At 39.8% G+C, this 18,565-nt stretch overlaps 3 protein-coding genes across 4 annotated transcripts in view; 2 read left to right on the forward strand and 1 right to left on the reverse strand.

Moving 5' to 3' along the window:
• Window positions 1–18,565, reverse strand: part of srpx (sushi-repeat containing protein X-linked) — a 39,833-nt gene that overhangs the window by 11,976 nt on the left and 9,292 nt on the right. The window contains exon 1 of one of the 2 annotated variants that reach the window (XM_008328025.3): window positions 1,277–1,434. The exons of the other annotated variant lie outside the window; for it this stretch is intronic. Within the exon in view, the coding sequence (XP_008326247.1) occupies window positions 1,277–1,385 (109 nt within the window). The 5' untranslated portion in view covers window positions 1,386–1,434. Of the gene's footprint in view, window positions 1–1,276; window positions 1,435–18,565 lie in introns of those variants that run through there. 2 annotated transcript variants of the gene reach the window in all.
• Window positions 8,796–13,033, forward strand: otc (ornithine transcarbamylase). The gene is made up of 10 exons (XM_008328028.3): window positions 8,796–9,003; window positions 9,083–9,206; window positions 9,302–9,383; window positions 10,504–10,591; window positions 10,680–10,833; window positions 11,409–11,531; window positions 11,597–11,650; window positions 11,731–11,880; window positions 12,231–12,368; window positions 12,456–13,033. The coding sequence occupies exons 1-10, from the start codon at window positions 8,921–8,923 to the stop codon at window positions 12,513–12,515; spliced, it is 1,056 nt and encodes a 351-aa protein (XP_008326250.1). The 5' UTR covers window positions 8,796–8,920; the 3' UTR covers window positions 12,516–13,033.
• On the forward strand, window positions 15,514–18,504 carry LOC103391672 (MICAL-like protein 2). The gene is made up of 3 exons (XM_008328029.3): window positions 15,514–16,641; window positions 16,970–17,137; window positions 17,406–18,504. The coding sequence occupies exons 1-3, from the start codon at window positions 16,633–16,635 to the stop codon at window positions 18,177–18,179; spliced, it is 951 nt and encodes a 316-aa protein (XP_008326251.1). The 5' UTR covers window positions 15,514–16,632; the 3' UTR covers window positions 18,180–18,504.

The raw sequence follows: 18,565 nt of genomic DNA on the forward strand, positions 1-18,565 counted from the left end.
TGCCACACATTCATCTGCTTAATGATTACATGTACACCTACTTGTAGTAGAGTCCTTTAGTATTTTGACATGACAATCAGTCTGGAAAACAAAAATAAATTGAACCCTAAATTAAAGGATGATCCACGGGATATGTTTGATTAAATCTCTAGTAAATAGTATAGGTGTGTTCACACCAAATGTGGTGCAATTTTTACATTTTTACACTGCTCATAAACCTGCAATAACAAGATGTAAAGGAGAAAGATAATGTATAATTTAGTGGAACAATTTTTGGCTTCATGTACATGTGTATGCTGACTGATATGCTGCAATTATTTTGTTAATATTATCATTATATAATAGAACAAAGTCTTTACCTAATAATAATCGGTACCAGGTGGTACCTGAATGGTTTTCAAGCCACGGACCCCCATAGTGACCAGGAGACTGGACAGGTACCCTCTACCATATATACTGTAAAAAATACACCTTGTAATTTTGCATTCAAAACCAAGCTATTCGAATATTACACAGGTTCATATTTGTTTTTTAATTCCAACATGTCAGTAGACCAACCACATATACTTGGTTGGATATTGGACTCATGTGATTGGCAATGTAGTTTAAAAAATAAATAAAACACACTCAAGATACTCTCATCTACTGTAGTAATGGTTAAGGGGGAGTATATTTGCCAGATTTGTATTATGAATGAAGGTCATGGCTGGGTCCAGGAAAAACTACGTATGTGAGGGGGCCGGGGGGGTCTCTGTGTGTTTACTCAGCAGTATGGAGTACAGTAAATAAACCAGAGGCAGCAGCGTCGAGATGACGTGACGCACAGTAAAAAGAGATTTTAGATTTAATTCTGAGAGGTTGTTGTCGAGGATCATAAAGTAGGCCAGATGAGTTCACAGGCTAAGGGTTAATGTTGGCGCACAGCGCCGCACGGCTGCAACCTTCTCATTAAAACAGCCGCAGTCAGGCTGAAACTGTGCGCAGAAATGTCCCCCACATGCACACTGCACTCCCCCCGCACTCACCCCCTCCACGTAAACACAACCGCAGCTCACCAACGGAGAAAAACGCAGTCATCAGTAACGGTCAGAGAAAAACTCGTCAAAAACTCCACTACGAGTTTCAAAATGAGATTTTTAACGGCACTGACCACAGCAGTTCACACACACACACACACACACAGCCTCGATTCCGGGACAGAGCTGGTCATCTGATCAGGTCCAGGTCACAAAGTCAGAAAAGTTGACTCAACAGAGAAATGATGATTTCAGTTTACCTTCATACCCGGAGCAGAGGAGGACATGGAGGCTCAGGAGCACCAGCAGCTGCAGCCACATGTCCATAATAATCCAGAGAGGAGCAGGACTGAGGCTGCTGGAGAACATGTGAAGAAGAACTTCAGGAGGAGAAAAAAGCTCCAGCAGTGCATTCCGGCTCTGCAAAGACCCGCCTCCTGCTCCACAAACAAGGGAGGATTCAGGCCGGTCAGCCCTCAGTCCTGCTCCTGGGACATGAAAGCCCAGGGTTCGGCTGACTATTAATTTAATCGTTTTTTTGCGATCGGTTAGTCGATAGGTAATTCCGTATTTGATGTCTTTTTTTAACGTAACATTGTTAACATTTTAACATCATATTTTTCTTTCAGTCTAAAATTATAAAAACAACTAAAAGCTAATGGAAAAACAAAAAAGCTCAAAAATACTAACACTAAAAGTAAGTTAATCTAAGTCGACGGGTTCCAAAAGATAAGCAGAATATACAAACAAAATATCACAAACATATTGTAGCTAGTGGTTAGCCAAAAACATTGTCAAAATCCATTTCAAATACAAATACTGATACTTTGATAATTGGACTACATAACCGTGTCACGTCCGAGTCCTCACAGAAGAACTGGGAGGATCCATTCAGTAAATAGAACATGTTTATATTCATTTACAAACAACATGGTGTTTATATAACAGCCATTCTGTACATAACAGTGATTAATAACAGTACTGGTTCATACAAGCTGTTTCCTGAGGCTAACTGCAGCAGCGCTGTTAAAAGAATAATCACAGTTTAATTCTATTCTGTGTGTGTGAGAGAGAGAGTATGTGCACTGTTGGTCAGTCTGTGCTTGAACTTGTTGGAGCGTTGCTGCTCTGACAGGAAACAGGAAAGGGGGGAGGCCTAGAACAAAGACGCATAGAACCGATAATTGCATGTGGGTTCAGCCAACTGTTAAGGTCTGATAATGACACCATTCGGAATCACCTGGCTCTAAACAATCGGACCGAGGCTGTGACTAGAGTCAAAGGTAATGAAGTCACGCCAGGTTAGTTTGGTTTCAATTGGTTTTAGGTAATACTTGTTTTTGGCAGAGAGAACCCGATATGGAAAGTCAAGCCCCAGAAAAAAAATAAAGTGCCAGGGTAGGTACAAATTCCAAAACTTGAATTATTTTGTAAAATGCTCCTTTTTTTCCCAACATTTCAGTTGTATTTTAAAGAGCTAGTTCCAATCATTCGTGCAGCCCATAGCCCTGTGGTTAAAGGACTGCACACGTAATCATAGGATTGTCAGTTTAAATCCCAGCCCTAGGTGTCGGCCAAAACCGTAGTGTTTCACAGGAGGGTTCAATTCTACTGTGTTTTTTCCAGATAAGACGACCTGGATGGTTGAAGGAGCTTCAGCGTCAGTGCAGATGCCGTTCCAGATCAGCTGACCTCCTGTAGTTCTCTTTATCTGCTGCTCATTTTTTGGAGGAATCTCCTGTTAATCCTTTTTGTTGATCTGGTATTTTCCACGAGCCCTTCATCACTGTCATCATCACTATCGTCATCTTCATCTGCGTCATTGTCAGTGGTGTCGTCGTCATCATCATCATTATCACTATCGTCATCATCAACGCTATCGTCATCTTCATCACTATCGTCATCTTCATCACTATCGTCATCTTCATTGTCGTTGTTGTCATCGGTGTCATCATCATCTTCACTACTGTCATCATCACTGTCATCATCCTCATCATGATCTTCACTGTCATCATCTTCATCATCATCTTCACTGTCATCATCTTCACTGTCATCATCTTCATCATCAACATCGCCATCATCTTTGTCGTCGTTGTAGTCATCATCATCACCATCGTAGTCGCCATTATCAACATCATCATCATCATCATCATCGCTGTCATCATTATCATCTTCATCATCATCCACATCACCCTTATCACCATTGCTGTCTTCTTTGTTCTTATCTTTAACTTTCTCCTCCTCTTCTTCTTCCTTATCCTCCACTTTATCCTGCTGCTCTTCATCTTGGTCTTCATGAGGTTCCTGTTCTACAACTTCCTGTTGTCTTTCTCCTTCTCTCACTTCTGTCTCGACCTCTTCACTTTGTTCACTTTGTTCAGTTTCTCCCACTTGTATTGTACTCTCACGCTCATCTTCGTCCTCTTCCTCTACCTCAGCCCCTTGTTCCTCCTGAGTCTCAGTTTTCTCTGTAGTCTTTGCTACATCCTCATCTGTCCCCTTCTCTTTTTGTCCTTCATCTTCCTCATTTTTCTCCTCTTCGTTCTGTGCATCATCATCATCACAATACTCCTCATCTCCCGAGTCTCTCTCCTCACCTTTAACTTCAGTACGACCTTCACCCTCCCCCTTGGTCTTCCCCTCCTGCTCTTCCCCCGACTCTTCACTCATACTTTCAGTTAAAGTTTCATCCTCTTCCTCCTCTTCACTAATCTCACTTCTATCCTCTTCTTCATCATGCTTTCCTTTGCCGGACTCTTCACATTCAGCTCCTGCCTCTTCCTCATCTTCCTCCTCCTCATCTTCCTCCTCCTCTTCTTCTGACACAGAATCACACTCCTCACTGCTGTCTTCCTCTTCTTCCTCCTCAGAATCATGTGTGTCATTTAGCTCATTCTCTTCCTCACCACTGGAGCTGGATGTTTCCTCACTCTCCCCCTCCTCAGTCTCACTCTCTGTGTCACTACCTTCTTCTTCGTCTTCTTCATCATCGTCTTCTTCTTTGTCATCTTCTTCCTCTTCTTCTTCGTCCTCTTCCATATCACTTTGTTCTCCTCCATCCTCACTCTCCTTCCTCTTGTCCATGTCAGGATTTGTCTTTTTTTTTTTTTTTTCTCTTTTTTTGAGGTCTTGGACTTTTTCTTTTCTTCATCTTTCCTTTCTTTGGGGTCTTCCCATTCCATTTGTGGAGAAGAGTACAGGTCTTTTCCTCTGTAATGCCCTTGTCTCCAGTATTTTGAAGCTGACTGATCACGGCCCATCTCATGGTTTTCATTTTCTTGAACTTTAACCATATTCTCTGACAGAACACGTACTCGAGCGTGTTCTCTGGGGTTGTCACGGACTCGTAGATTCGGATGACTCAAATGTTCGGTCAAAGATGATAACAAAGTGTTGTGAGTGAGCAGCTTCCCTTGTCTTGTTGCTTTGGTCGGAGTGAGTATAGCTGTGTCGACGCGTGTCTGGAAAACATGGAATCTTGTCACTGCCTCACTGAAGACCTCCATGGCAGTGACTGTTCCTTGATAAGGATCAGTCTGAGAACCTTGATTCCACCTGTTATACTTAGCTCCTCCTTTCCTCTCCTCTGTAAATTAAGCAGCTCTGGATCAGCAGGATTGGTGCCCAGTAGGAATCTGGCACAGCTAATAACTTTACTCCTGTTCTCTCAGGGCTTTGTGAGGAAATGAGGTGACTCAGCACTCCACAGGTGTTTCCCGTTCAGCTTAATTAAAGCACAGCTCGCCTTCAGGGATATCTTTAAGTTGAAATTAGTTTAATTAAAAAAAAATGTATATCACATCTGACAATGCCTTTAAATCCTTTGATCTCTTTTTATCAGTTGACTTCTTATCTGCAGATTTTAATGTAATGTTCAGAGCCTGAGCTGGAGGAAGAGTGACACTGATACTGACACATCAAAGGAGCCAGTACTTGAACTTAAATAATAGATTACTCAGAACTGTGTTTTTTGAAGTACGAAAACCTATTAATTTCATTCTCATAATTCAGACATTTGGGCTTTTGGGTTTTCCACAACCACTGTATTTAGAAAATATTTCTATGGTAACTCCAAGAATCTCATTGGACATGTGCTCATGGTGGGCACAAATCACAAGTCAGTCATCAACAGTTCTGCCATCGCACTCGCACACAGATGTGGGTGGGAGAAGAAAACCATGGTGATGACGAAGAAAGTAAAAAAAGTCATTGTGATAAACAGATGGTGGTTAACGTAGGGGTCAGGGAGACGCTGTTCCATCACTCACAGCAGCCTTTCTCGCATCACAGCTAACTAATTAGAGCCGTTATTAGCATCTCGCTGGAATATTCTTCACTCACGTCAGACTTTTACAGACCACACACACAGAGATACAAAGAAAAAAGGACTTGTGTCCTTCTTGGCGAGGCTCAGCACTTAAAAGGAGCCTCGTCTCTGCATGTCAGAAACATCGACCTTGAAAATAAAGAGCTTTGGTAAAACAAAAAAGTAAAAAATAAAATATAAAATAAATAAATAAAATAAATACTGTGTGATACCTGTTCAGCAACACAACACACACAGGAGACAGAGGCAGTTAGATAGCCAAAAGACCACCGTCATCATTCTGTAGACTTTGATGTGTGTTTACAGTCAGTACCGAATGCTGAAGATCTGTGGAGTTGTCAAGTGTGTGACAATTTGACTCTTCTGGCCATTTTGAGCTTTTTATAGCTGCTGCTCTTGTGGAAATAGCCTGTGGTGGTTTGCCATGTGTGTGTGAGACAAAGACTTCTTCATTCATTTCCAACAGTTCGAGCTGACCGAGCTGACCTTGGATTAAAAAGCATGAAGGACATGAAGGATTCATCACCGAGCACATACAGAAACAGCACTATCTATTCAGAGTCACTTTCCATTCAGCTGTTAACCAGCTAGCTCAGGTGTGGAAACTGACTCACCACTGCCACACTTGGTCCTAAAATTTGACAAGGGGGGTTTGGGTCAGGAGCAGATAGACGAAGATAAAATGACATGAAGATAAATGACATGTAAGAATCATGCATAAAGGCTAACATGCTAAAATGCTTTTAGCCTTTTCTACGCCATTTAATGGGGGAATGCAGGGAAAAGGCAGAAATATAATGATAATATAAATAAATAATATAATTTGGACAGGTTTGGTGGGCCAGATTTAAAAGCCAAACGAGCCACATCCAGCCCCCGGGCCATAATTTGCCCATACCTAAGCTAGCTATTTTGTTCATTTGCTTATTCTATTTTCTCACCTTCTTTCTGTCTCTAATAATTCTTTCCTCAACAGCCAGGACATGAATATGAATCTACGACATGTGGTACTTCAGCACTTCATGGCACAAGCCACAAACTCACTCCCAAAAACTAGCTGTAGCTGACAAGGGAAGCTAAGGGAAACTAATTGTCACCAAGTTGGTGGCATATTATTATATTCATCTATCCATCTTATCTATCTATCTGTCTGTTTGTCTTCCTTTTTCCCATATTTTGGGTCACTACTACAGCTCCAGTCAGGACATGAATGGGTTACTCTGCACCACATGTTACTCTATGACACATTACGACGCAGGAGACTTCACAGCTTGCTTCACTGCTGGCAGTGGAAACACTGATGAGATGTGGTAAAAGTTTCTGCCAACTTCTTCAATACTGTGTGTGTGAGTGTGTGTGTGTGTATGTGTGAACTGATCTGTGTATTAGCAGAATTACTCATTCCTGTCTTTGGAGCGACGTTCTTGAGAGGCTAAAGCACACACACACACACAAATACACACAAACAGTATGTATGCTGAGCTATGCATATTTCCTGGAAAACTTGGACATCGCTGCTTCCTGCCTTGGGGTGAATATAATGAAGACCACAGAGAAGAAGAGGCGACGACTACAGAGAGGAGTACTTCATTCCTCAGCCTTTGCTAAGTCGAACCACAGCAGAGATTAGATTTAAAGAATCAGTTTGTACTCATATCGTCTGAGAGAAAATCTGACTCCCATAAGTATTGACCTTTTAGTTCTAAACACTTTATCCTTCTGCCAGATGAGACAAGTTAGAACAGAAAATTGCAGCAGAGCACAAACTTGGATTTGATTTTTCTGAAGACCTTCAGGATAAGCTGTATCAAGGCACAACAATTAGCTGAAAAGATGTGAGAATGGAGTAGTTTGTATTTTATTCTAACTCAAAAGGATATTTGTGAATACACCAAGAAGCCGTCTGAGTCATGGTTTACATGAAGGGTAGTTGGTATTGGGGTCACAGGAAAAGGCTGTTGGTTACATAACTGGAGAAACATTTCCTTCTGCCTATGCATAGACCTAAATAATATGTTTATTTCTAACTGGTAGTCCATGTTTCTTAGTCGTCAATACCACATTTTGTTGAGAAAATTCAAGTTTCTTGTTCTACCAGTACCATCAGTTGTTTGTTGTTGTTGACTTCATATTAAATTCCATATTCGCTTTTTTAAACTTAAGCCACAAAATAACTTGATTAAACTTGTTGATTACAACAAGCGATGATAATAATGTAAAATCATTCAAATCATCTATGGACTGCGGCGTGAAAAAGTGAGCAGTTTACCAAACTTTCCTGATGGTAAAGACTTTTTAGAACTTGACACTGTTCTGAGGAAATATTTTATGTTTACTTATAGACCTAGGTGACAGCGGGGAGAAGGAAACGTCCTCATATTTAGACATAGAGGAGGTGGTTCTGGAAAATTTATTCTGAAGCGTCTGTGATAGAAGAATGTGGGTTTGATGCCTTGAGGCAGAGTTTCTCAGTTGTGGAACAAGTATGGGTAAAAGAGTGGGTTAAAATCGTCTATTAAGGACCAGGTGTTATTATGACTCAAAAATAGTTTCCCAAATACTTTGTGTCGTAAGTGATCACTATTTGTACCATTTGAAACTCATTTAATTCCACTTAAATTATGATTTATTGACTGAAAATAAATACCTTCAAATGTCTTTGCAATAATGACAGGCAGCACAATGAAATATTCTTCCACTAGGGGGAAGCAGATGACTGAAATTGTCATAATTGTAATTAACTGTTAGCTAAAAGCTGACAAAAGGCTTCAGTGGTTTTATTTATTTTGTATTTTATTTAACCGGGTATATTAGACACTGGAGGGGTCTTTTAATAAGAAGTTTACTGAAAGCTAGGAAAAAGCAAAATAAATAAATTGCTGCGTTGAATATTTGGTTCACGGTAATAGAGCTTCCCCAAGCGGTCAGCAAATACAATTACAGCACAGGCACATTGTATTGGAGCACTGCTTCCTACTGACGTTAAAGAATGACGACTACAGTATGTCCTGAATTTGTAGGAATGCCCTGTAATTATTAATGAAAAAGTCAATTTCGGAAATGTAAAATATTTTTTGATTATATAAAATTGTTCATAGAGCCAGAAAAATGAGTGATTTTAGACATTTTGAAAGGGGGAAGTAAATGATAGAAGTCCACTATAATATATATTTACGTAAGTACGTAAGTTTTATAACTAAATGAAAAAACAACATTTATAACCAACACAAAGTAAATAAACAAATACCAGTTAAATACTTAACTAACGTTTAAATGTTACCTTTTAAATCTAAATAAATAAATAAATACATTAACAGTGACTTCAAGTACAAGTTTTGGCAAAATATATTTTTTTTAATGTTTCTGAAAAAAGATTTCAAGTTTACGGTGTTAGCTCTAGGCCCCGCCTACGCCTTCGTCACGCGCTGATGAAACTGGCGGCTTGCTGTTGATTGGCTGTTGATTTCTGCTGCATGTTGTTGGCAGTACTGTATTAACATGAAATACTGCGTATTTCTAATGAAAGAGTGACTCAAACGCCATTTATACGCTTCGGGATTTTGACTGACAACCAGCGATGTCTGCTAAGGTTTTATCTGCAAGCACTCGAACTCTGAGGAGTTTAAAAACTCTACAGAACTTTTCTGCACGAACTATAAGGCGAGAAAGTTGGCTTTGTATTAACTGCGTTTGAGTTTTTAATTATTGCACGCATGTATTTATTTTTGTTTTTGCGCAGCTCTGGGGACGTGAATTTAAAGGGTCGCAGTTTCCTCACACTGAAGGACTTTAATTCAGAAGAGATCAAGAGGCTGTTGTGGGTCTCAGGAGACCTCAAACACAGGATCAAGACTGAGAAAACGGTACACAACATTACACTGTTATCATATTTTATTTTACAGCTCACATAGTGTGTGTAGGTCTCTTAAGTCAAATTTAAAAAGCCCTTCTATTTCAGTACCTTCCTCTTCTGCAAGGGAAGTCCATTGCAATGATATTTGAGAAGAGGAGCACCAGAACAAGAATGTCCACAGAAACAGGTGTGAGATGTGTTTGAGCTTAGCTGCTTTTCTCCCAAATATATCTGAGAATGAAAGGACTGGGAAACGTGGCATGTGTATCTTTTGGATGTGACAGATGGGTGTGTGTTCCCACTGCCAGGATCTGGCTGCCAGGAAGGCTGTGCTCTTATTTTGACTTCGGCTGATGCAATGCAGGGCTGTATCTGAGTGCCAAGATTAGAGGGGTAAATAAGAAGTTGTAACACCTCTTCCTGCACTGCAGGTGGTGTTACCGATTATATGTACAATGCCGTAGTCCTGAGTTAAGTACACTGGTACAGTTTAGTCCTTATAAATACAATACTTTCCCCTACAAGAACAACTAACACTGCGTCCAGAGAATAGAAGACACGCAGCAGGGACTGACATGACTGACAGCTGCCCGACTAAAAATACTGCACATGTGGCTGTTCTGCAGGGCTGTACAGCTACAACAACAGTGTGCCAAAATGTCAGTTAACACCACATTAAGACTAGACTAGACCAACATAGACTGGAATAGTAACAGACTTCTGCAATACAACAATTGCATGTTTTCTATCTAATGTGATGCTACTGCTCCATCCATTATTTTTGCCTCTAGATTCAATAGGAAGCTCCGGGTCTGTTTAGATAAGAGGATCCATGAACCCTAGGGGATCTACAGAAGAACTGTGAAACATTTACTTTACAAAACAGTATACTGTATATGGCTCATCTATATATTCTACAGAGGGCAAATGTATGAATGAGAAAACACAGGCAGAAGGCAGCATCCCTGCAGATGAGAACACTACTAAAAGGCTCCATCTTTAGTGGCTAAGAGGATTTCTTTTGTAAGGATGTCTGTGTTCTGAGAAAATCTCTTTTCATACTAAACTTTTAACTTTCTACTCTGATATCAGCTGTGTAGTTTCAACAAAGCCATTGTTAATGTAGCACAAAAGAAGTGCTGAGAGGCCACTTTTACTGTGATCCTGTAACAAAAGCACCAAAGCAGTGTGAAAACAGAGCTCTCTGAACACACACACACACACGACACTGCAGCGGACGAGTGTTATTTAAAACCACGACTTCTCTTGTAGTTGAGCTAAAGGTTTTTCATGTTTTATTTTTGCAGGGTTTGCTCTGCTGGGTGGTCATCCCTGTTTCCTCACCTCTCAGGATATTCACCTGGGAGTGAACGAGAGCAGCAGAGACACGGCCAGGTCAGACTTGTGTTGAGACATCACGTATAAATAAAGTATGTGGAAATGGCTCCAGTAGTCAGGTAATAAATACTACATTTGTCCACAGAGTTCTGTCTGGATTCTGTGATGTTGTTCTGGCTCGAGTGTACAGCCACTCCACACTGGAGGAGCTGCATAAAGACGCCTCCATCCCCATCATCAACGGTCTGTCAGACCTCTACCACCCCATACAGATCCTGGCCGACTATCTCACGTTACAAGTAATTGAATTCTTCCAATTTATTTCTTATAGGAAATTGTGGTACAGCCATGCAAGATAGATGGAGTCAATCAAAACAGGGGCAATAGAAAATCGATAAGCAATACATTACGACAATTTAGAAGAAAAAAATGTGTAACGCTGGTTTGATTGACAGTTGATGGATGCCTGCTGATGGTCGAAAAGAGCATCTCACAGCATTTCTTTGAAAGTACACTCTATATCAGGTGTGGGCAAACTTTGTGACTCACGGGCCACAGATGTCGTAAAATTGAACAGGGGGTTCGGGTCAGGAGCAGGTAGAGGGAGCGTTTGTATGAACTAAGATAAATGGCATGTAAAAATCATGCATAAAGGCTAAAATGGTTTTAGCATTTTAGCGCCATCTATTGGGAAAACGTTGGTATTGCAGGGAAACGGCAGAAGTATAGTAAATAAATTATATAATATGGGAAAGTTTGGCAGGCTGGATTAAAAAGCTGAACGGGCCACATCGGGCCCCCAGGCCTTAGTTTTATATAGTATATAACACATCGCCAGTCTCTTTGTGTTCATACTACTACAACTCTCCTGCAGGAACATTATGGGTCACTCAGTGGATTAACGTTAAGCTGGATTGGAGATGGCAACAACGTCCTTCACTCCTTCATGATGTCTGCTGCCAAACTGGGAGTTCATCTCAAGATTGCGACACCAAAGGTTTGCATTCCGTGAAATATATTATGAGATTTAACTGAAATAAGATCTAAAACCTTCAACAACAGGGTTACGAGCCAGAGAAGAGTGTGATCCAGGAGGCACGGAGACTCTCCAAGGAGGTGAGCGATCTCTCCTTCTTTGTGATGTCTTTGCTATTGACAAATGTCGACGACGAATGTTTGATTTTTTTTTTTCACAGCATGGTACCGAGCTCCTTCTCACCTCTGACCCCATGGAGGCAGCACACAGCAGCAATGTTCTGGTCACTGACACGTGGGTCAGCATGGGTCAGGAAGAGGAGAAGAAGAGCAGGCTTCAAGACTTTAAAGGTTATCAGATTACAATGCAGGTACCGGAAAATTCTATATGGATATTCTGTTTAGTATAGATACTCTTCAAAATTAAATAGAATAGTTGCTGTTTTAGACATAATTTACAACTTTGTCTACAACGTAGTTATTATTGATAACTGTTTAGCTAACATTTGATAACGGATGATATTATTGATAACTGTTTAGCTAACATTTAGCTACTTCTGGCTTTTGACAATCATTAAGTGATTTCTAAATATTTATTGGCAAACTTTTGACATTTTTGGATAATCTTCATTAATTAAGCTAATTCTACATATATTAGCTTAATGATATGATAAAAACAGAAACTCTAAATTGTCTAATTTGTAGTGGTTTTATTTTTCAGACAGGAAGTGTAGCCAACCCAGACTGGACATTTATGCACTGTCTGCCCCGTAAAACAGAGGAGGTGGATGATGAGGTCTTCTACTCTCCTCGCTCCCTCGTTTTCCCCGAGGCCGAGAATAGGAAGTGGACAATCATGGTGAGATGGAAAACTTGTATTACAGTGGTACTGAATATGTCATCGTGTAAACGGGTACTGAATCAGAACAACTGTGCTCTCTTTCAGGGTCTGGTGGTTTCTCTTCTTACAGATTACACACCACAAATCCCCATGCTGAAGTTTTAACTGGTATTTGTACCATATCTACTGTCTGTGCCGCGCACAATCCCAGTGACAAGAACCGTTAGAGGCACAGACTCCGGCACAGAGAAAACATTGAGGAAATGTTCATTTCAGCCATAATCAAAATAAGACAAATCTTCCTAATTGCATGCTGTGATATTTAAGTCTTAAGTTTCATCTATCCAGGTTTTTTGTCGCTTTCTAAACTGCTCATTCGCTTTGGACCAAACATCCAGGTTTTTATGTTCCATAAACACTAAGGATCACACTAAGGTCACACTGATCTCTAAATGGAACATTGGACTATCCTGACACAGACAGAAAAATAGTTGGTCTTTCTAATTCTGTGTTTGGGTAGAAAATCTGAAAACGTTCTCTACAGAGTTTAGTATGAAGAACATACATTTCTGTTGGTTTGTTAGGGTGACATGAGTGAGCCTGCCATGTGAACTAATTACATTTTTGAACTTGTAACAAAACATGTACAACTACCGACTTAATAAAAACATGTCTAAAAATTATACAATGTTCTGCTTTATTCAGACAAAAATGTGAGTCTAAATTGTTTATTTCGCTTTTAGATTAAAGGCATTATAATATCAATAATCACATATATCAAAGGTGTACAGTGCACCTAAGGGTCTTTGCTTTTATCTTTGTATGAGAAGAAATAAGGCTTTGTTGGAACGTTGGCATTTCCCTTTATCCTTTCTGTACAAGTATACACTTGACCCTTTTCTTCCCATGAAAGAAGAACCATAAAAAGGAGCTGGCCAAAAAAAAGCTATTGTGGACAGGCGACTAACTGCTATGAAGCAGCGGAGAAAGAAAAAAAGGAGGAAAATCTAAGATGGAGAAAATGGAGAGGATGGATGACCAATGATATTTTCCAAAGAATAATGGATGTTTAAATCTAAAAGACAGTCCTGCTTACTCGTGAGCTTGGCCACAATTACGATGTGTTGAGTAAAGAAATAAGCAGTCATGTAAGGTAGAAAACTGCACCTCTACTGATTAACCATTTAAAGGTACATATCTGTGTGAGAAGAAGTAGTCAGTAATGCAACACAAAGGATTCCAACTGCCAGACAACATCCAAGTCGACAAAGAAATGGAGGACGATAGTCTTAAAATATTTGACTGGACCAGCATTTTGGTGCCAAACCAAAACTGGTCTGATACCAAGGTCCCAGCCTTAGACTCTTCATCTGGCTGCTCCTCACCGGACACCTCACTGGCAACCCCCACTTTTACCACGCTTTTTGGCTCATGCTCACCATCCCTTTGCACTCCTAGTCCAGAGCTGCAGGTCGAAGCTCAGGAGAGCAGCGTTGCCGAGTCGCCTCTGCTTAGGATGAACACGCGAAAAATCATAGAATCTCCTCATCGTGCTTCAGCAAGCACCCCATTAAGACCAAGTGCTGGCCCCAAAAGGCCACAGTTGAAGGGTCCCAGGCCAAAGTGGGTCAAGAAAATCCAGGCCATCATGAAGCAACGTAACCAGCGTGGGAAAAAAGGCAAAGGACGCAGACATTTTAAGCAGCTGGAGTGTAACTCTCAGAGTAACTCTGTAGAGAGTAACTCTGTGGAGAGTACCCCAGTAGAGAATACCTCTCCAGCAGCCAAAAGCACATTTAGCACTTGATTTCACAACTTGTTTTCAAATTTGTCTGCGCTCATTTTTCTATTAAATTCATTTTATATTTATATATTTAAAGAAAGCATTTCTTGTGTTCCTTTTGTTTTCTCCTGAAACAAAGTTGAGCTCAAAGTCGTAATAATGTTCATTGGAGCCTGCAGCGTTGCTCATTGTTTCTTCTCAGCACTTCCAGCAAGTTCTGCATGGGGCAAATGAGAGAAACCACAGAAGTACACACAACAACTCCTGTCCTTTGATGACATCACGTATTGGAGCATCTGAATCCAAACTGAGGACAAAGAAGATCAAAGGACAACAGTGCACAAAGCCAAACGTTAACAAGGCCTCGTGGTCAACTGCTTAGCTAGATGGTGAGAAAATAGGCAAAGGGCTATAGGCAAATGAAAGCTCTGTGTTTCACGAGGACTGTGAAACACACAGGACTGTGATATCTAAACTGCTGTCGAAAAGATGGAGACCAGAGACGGCGGTAATGCAACATTGCAACAAATCTGTGGAAATGAGGCATGAGCTCAACAGCAAGAAAGTTGCCCCAACAGACCATTGTTCTACTTCAGTACCAAGAAAAAGGTCAAAACAAGACTCAAGTATATCATAGTAAATTAGCCAATGGAGGTCAACAGAATTTGATTGTATTATTTTTTTAAAGCCATGCCAGGCTTCTTTATGAAAAAGTGATCTAAAGCCATGGCCAAGCCAGGCTTCTTTATGAAAAAGTGATCTCCAAGTTTATATGATGATGTTCTTTTCAATAAGAGAAAGTGATGTTACTCACTGTAATTCATCACAAACCCAACTCTGGGACCTGCCTGGTCAGTTAGAACAAGTTTTGATTTAAAAAGAGTAAAAAGAAGCAAGTAAAATCTTCGTAAAAATGACCCTCCCCCCAAAAAAGGAAAATATTTTAAACAATATAAAAACAAGGATAATACAGGTTACTATTAAACTTAATAAGTAGCTTTATGATTTTTTTTTTTTTTAATTACATTTTAAATATTTTTGCAAATGTTTTGTTCAATTGGTTTGGTTAAGGTTTATTTAAAAAAAAAACTTTTAGTTCCAGACCAAACTTTAAAGTGCAATTATATACATAAAACAAGATGAAAAACCAAGAGAAATACTTTTTTAAACAATTCAATACTTGTCTCTACTGGATGACAATATTTACCAAGTGTGTATAATGTTTACATCTTGTGAGAATGTTTTCATTTTCTCTACTGTAAATAAAAAAGTATAAGGAAAAGAAAACCATGTTTTCATAATTTGTACTGTCAACAACAATGTGTTTATAACAAGCTCACAATTAGTTGTAACATAAAGAAAGCAGGCAAAACCCAAATGCAGCATGAGGGAGACAAGTACAAAATTTGCAAAACTCGCTGGCTTACGGGAAGGCAAGGTATGAACCACAAAGCATGAACAACTAGGTATGAAACCCACAAGGCATGAACATCATAGCATGAGAGCCAAACACTAAGCCTGGACACAGAACAATGACCCAAAAAAGACAGCGTGAGGGTGAGAGGTATGTAAACCCAGGCTACCAGGTGACACCAGTGAGAAGAACAACAGACACAGGTGTCTGTGATGACACTGATTAACTCTAAAACACACAGCAGGAGGGCAGGGTGACAGGCAGACTTTCACATTAGCACATTAGTAGTATAGTAGTATAGTATTATAGTAGTGGTATTAGTATTATACCAGGACAACAGTGTAAAATAACACTTTTAGCTAATGGACCAGTGATCAATGAATGTGGGCATCAGGGGTTTTTTGTGGTAATGTCATTTGCTATACCAAGTTGGCAAATATATGATCACAGCTCAATGACCAAAGGCCTGATTAAAAAATAATTTTAATAAATCATTTTAAAAAAGGAGACATTGCAAATATTTAACAAAAGATTGTTATGGTCAAAACATTTGTGCTGTAACCTATTTTATCTCAAATTTCAACACACACACATTAACATTTATTATTATTTCGATTTCGGGTTTAGGGCAATGTTTTTAACGTTTTCTGTGCTTTTACACGTTGTGCAAACAACCATTTAAGTGTTGACTGTGGGGGTGTGGCGGTCTATTATTTAAACACTATCACATAGTCGTAATATTTTTGGTTGATAACTATGCCTTAAACTCGTCCCGCCCGCGGCAGCTAACCCCGTACACATACAAGGGTTCCCTTAGTATTATCAAGCCACAGTAACGTCCACACGTTAATTCAGCTAAATAACGTCGTAAAAATTAAACTTTCATAAAAACTGACGAACTTCCAACGTCACCGTGTCAGAACCTTTTAAGCCAAAAACGAGGTTTAAAAAGCAGGAAACGGCAAGGATAATGCGACGACGGCAGCAAAGCAACATGACAAATGATAACTGATGTAAAACACATACAATAAACAAAAACTGGAAATGTTTCTGTAAACGAAACGAAACTGACAATCCCTTCCAACATGAACAATGTGAGGATTTTTTTGTTTATTCATTCATTTTGCGTTTGTATATTTTTTAGACTAATTAACCAACTGACATTTTTGAGGTTTAGTTTAAATCTAATTAATAATTCAATTTGATCTAATTTTGACAAAAGTTTGTAATTTTTTTCCCCCACAATTTTGACAAAATTGACTTTAAGAATCTTCGCTAACACATTAAGAATCTTCGGTTAAGAACCTTCACTTTAGCTCTTGCTAGCTGTTTTTTGGTATTACATAATTATTATTTTTATTTTTTTAACATTCATGCTATGAATATGTGTATCTTTAATACTACTTTTGTTTTTATCTACAGGACTTTTGGACCAGCGCCTTGGTGCCAAACCCCAACAAGACTGAGATTCCCAAACTTATCCTACGGAGAGTCCCAGCACCTGCTCCTGGCAGAGAATCTTCATCCTCCGCTTGTGTCCCTTCATCTCCCACAAGAACAGATGTTCAAACCACTCCACCACAAAATAAGGTGACAAAATACATAGAACAGCTGAAAATATGCTGCTGCATCACCATGGAAATAATATAAGCATACAGTAGTTGTTATTACTGTTAGTATTTGTTAATGTGTTTTAAAATAATAATTAAATATCAAAATAATTATGTAGCTAAATATAGTTGTCATCAGAGATTTTGAGACTTAAGAAGACTGATCTGCATCACTTTAACAGTACTCACACCTTATCATCAACTAATTTATTTCATAGTTTTAATATTACTTCTGTTCCCACCTGCAGGACTTTGTTTGGACCAGCAACATGGTGCCAAACCTAAACCACCCTAACAGCCCAAAGATGATTTTTCGGAGATTCCCAGCCCCCAGGTCCAAGGGGGACTCTTCATCAAGCTCCTCTCCCTCTCCACACAGCTCCCCCAGTCCAAAACAACAGTGTAAAACAACTCATGAGGGAGGCAGAAAGGTAAAAGTGGGCAAAGTAAAACCCAGACGTCCTCCAGGGTCAAGACGTTCCCTCCAAAAACCAACTGCAGGTACCAAGCAGCCAAGATTGGTAGGCCCCAGACCAACGTGGGTCAGAAATATCAAAGCCATCCTCAAGGAACGTAACACACAGAGTGGCAAAGGATGGAGAATGCAACCAGGGCACGTTGAGCATAAGTCTCCAGCCAGGAGTACGTCACCTGCCTCTTCACCCAGGCTTCAGCCACGTTCACTCCTCACCTCTGGCAGAGAAAAAGAGACACCCAACTGTCCTGCAGGAAGAGGACTTTCTGTACAGACACCAATGTCAGGTACCCAGCAGCCACTTGGGTTTATGTCTAATCCAGGTCAGAACAAAGGCAGCAATAGGGCAGGGGGCCAGCAGAGGCGTAAACTTCCAACCAAAAAAACGTCTCCACCTGCTTCTCCACCCAAGCATGCTACTCTAAATTTACTCTCCAGCTCTTCTTCTTCCTCATCTTGTTCACTCAGCTCTCGCTCCACAAGTCCAGAACTGCAGGATCAGAGTATACAACTAGAGAAGCTGCTGTCCAAGAAAGAGGACGTTTAGAAGATCTACTGTACTGGATAAAATGTCTAAAATCTCAATGAACTCCGAGGCTCCTGCAAAACCCAAATGAAATATGCCTAGATAGGCCTCTGTAGCACACACAACTTTCCCCTTAGGCCATCTTACTTATTTAAACTGCTTAATTTCAGACAAATGTATAACAGATAGTCCTAGTATTAGTTATAGTAAATGGTAATTAAAAAAACACTTTATTTATTTAAATTAATTATTCTGGTTAGAATTTGTTCAAACATGGTCGGTGAATGCTAAAGCTGCTTTAAAAAACTGTTCTGAGAGCGTTACGTTAAATCTTCTCCCTTTGAAATTTCAGTTATATATTTAGTTTAGTTTATTTATTTACATAGATAAATGTTTATAAACTGAAA

The sequence above is a fragment of the Cynoglossus semilaevis genome, chromosome 16, assembly GCF_000523025.1.
Source record: "Cynoglossus semilaevis isolate Cse_v1.0 chromosome 16, Cse_v1.0, whole genome shotgun sequence".
In the NCBI taxonomy this organism is placed as follows: Eukaryota; Metazoa; Chordata; class Actinopteri; order Pleuronectiformes; family Cynoglossidae; genus Cynoglossus; species Cynoglossus semilaevis.

Bases quoted from the DNA above. Each gene is read 5' to 3' on its own strand.
- otc (XM_008328028.3), top strand. From the start codon at position 8,921: ATGTCTGCTAAGGTTTTATCTGCAAGCACTCGAACTCTGAGGAGTTTA. The intron at 9,004-9,082 runs GCGAGAAAGTTG...GTTTTTGCGCAG, and splicing joins TTTTCTGCACGAACTATAAG to CTCTGGGGACGTGAATTTAA. The intron at 12,369-12,455 runs GTGAGATGGAAA...GCTCTCTTTCAG, and splicing joins ATAGGAAGTGGACAATCATG to GGTCTGGTGGTTTCTCTTCT.
- LOC103391672 (XM_008328029.3), top strand. The intron at 17,138-17,405 runs GTGACAAAATAC...TCCCACCTGCAG, and splicing joins CCACTCCACCACAAAATAAG to GACTTTGTTTGGACCAGCAA.